We start from the raw sequence: 1,031 nt of genomic DNA, 5'->3' as shown, positions 1-1,031 counted from the left end.
CTGTACGCTCCTCCCCTCCCCCTTCCCATGGGTGCCCCCCTGCCCCACCCAAACCCCCATCCGCCCTCTCACCACAGCTGGAAGCCGTGCAGCAGGCCCTCCTCCACCACAGGCATCTCGCTGTGCACGACGCCGCGCCCCGCCGTCATCCACTGCACGCCGCCCGGGCCGATGACGCCCTGAGGGGCCGCCCGGCCGCGCGAGGGAGCAACAGCCGCGGGGCAGGGGTCGGCTGGGCGATATTACTTGATCCATATGCCCGAAGCTCGGGCGGCCCGGGAGCGCCTGTGGTCCAAGGGCTCTCGGCGAGCCGGCAAGTGCAGGCGGGGTTTGGGGTTGCTGCCTATCATCGGATAACCAGGGTTTCAGGGGGCCCACCTTGTTGCCCATGCTGTCTGCGTGCTCCATGCGGCCGGATAGCATGATGGAGCATGTTTCAAAACCGCGGTGGGGGTGGTCTGGGAAGCCGGCCGACGCCCTGCGGCAGCGGGCGTGGGGACAAATTTCGCCGTCAAGTCAAACGGACCGTGTTGGATTGACGGCGGGGGGCGGCGACGGATACAGACTCTTGGAGCGTACTCGCTGAGAGGGCGAAGGGCATGGGCGTGGCGCGATGGCTCATACAAATTTGCAACCCAAATTGTCAGCAGTTCGCTCGCCCGGTATTGCAGCCGCAAGAGCTGGCTCGCACAGTGCGCAGCCAAGTGAGGCATGCAACGCACAAGGCCCGCGGCCGCCCGCGGTACCCCTTTGCAGGGGCCGGACCCCTCAGCTTCCGCCCTCTACCCTGCGTGCCCCCCTGACTTCCAGGGTTCCTCACCTGTCCGCGGGCAGCTTCAGCTCATCCAGCATGAGGAAGGGGTCGAGATTGCGCAGGGCGGGCGTGCCCACCTGCGAAATGGCAGCGCGCGGATCGTGTGTGTCACATGGATGTCTGGGTACAGGTGCATGTGCTTGTGGTTGTCCGTGAAAGGCATGTGCACGCGCACGTGTGCGTGTGAGCGCGTGTGTGTTTTGGGGGGGGGGGGGGG

The 1,031-nt window shown here is 66.5% G+C and overlaps 1 protein-coding gene across 1 annotated transcript; it reads right to left on the bottom strand.

Moving 5' to 3' along the window:
• Positions 1 to 68: 68 nt before the first annotated feature.
• MNEG_12133 (hypothetical protein) lies at positions 69 to 852 on the bottom strand (the record flags this gene model as incomplete). The annotated part of the gene is made up of 3 exons (XM_014039396.1): positions 69 to 179; positions 379 to 478; positions 821 to 852. The coding sequence occupies 3 exons, from the start codon at positions 850 to 852 to the stop codon at positions 69 to 71; spliced, it is 243 nt and encodes an 80-aa protein (XP_013894850.1).
• Between the last annotated feature and the right edge of the window lie 179 nt (positions 853 to 1,031).

The sequence above is a fragment of the Monoraphidium neglectum genome (genome assembly GCF_000611645.1).
Source record: "Monoraphidium neglectum strain SAG 48.87 unplaced genomic scaffold scaffold03084, whole genome shotgun sequence".
NCBI lineage: Eukaryota > Viridiplantae > Chlorophyta > Chlorophyceae > Sphaeropleales > Selenastraceae > Monoraphidium > Monoraphidium neglectum.
This window is presented reverse-complemented; position numbering and strand designations above follow the sequence as displayed.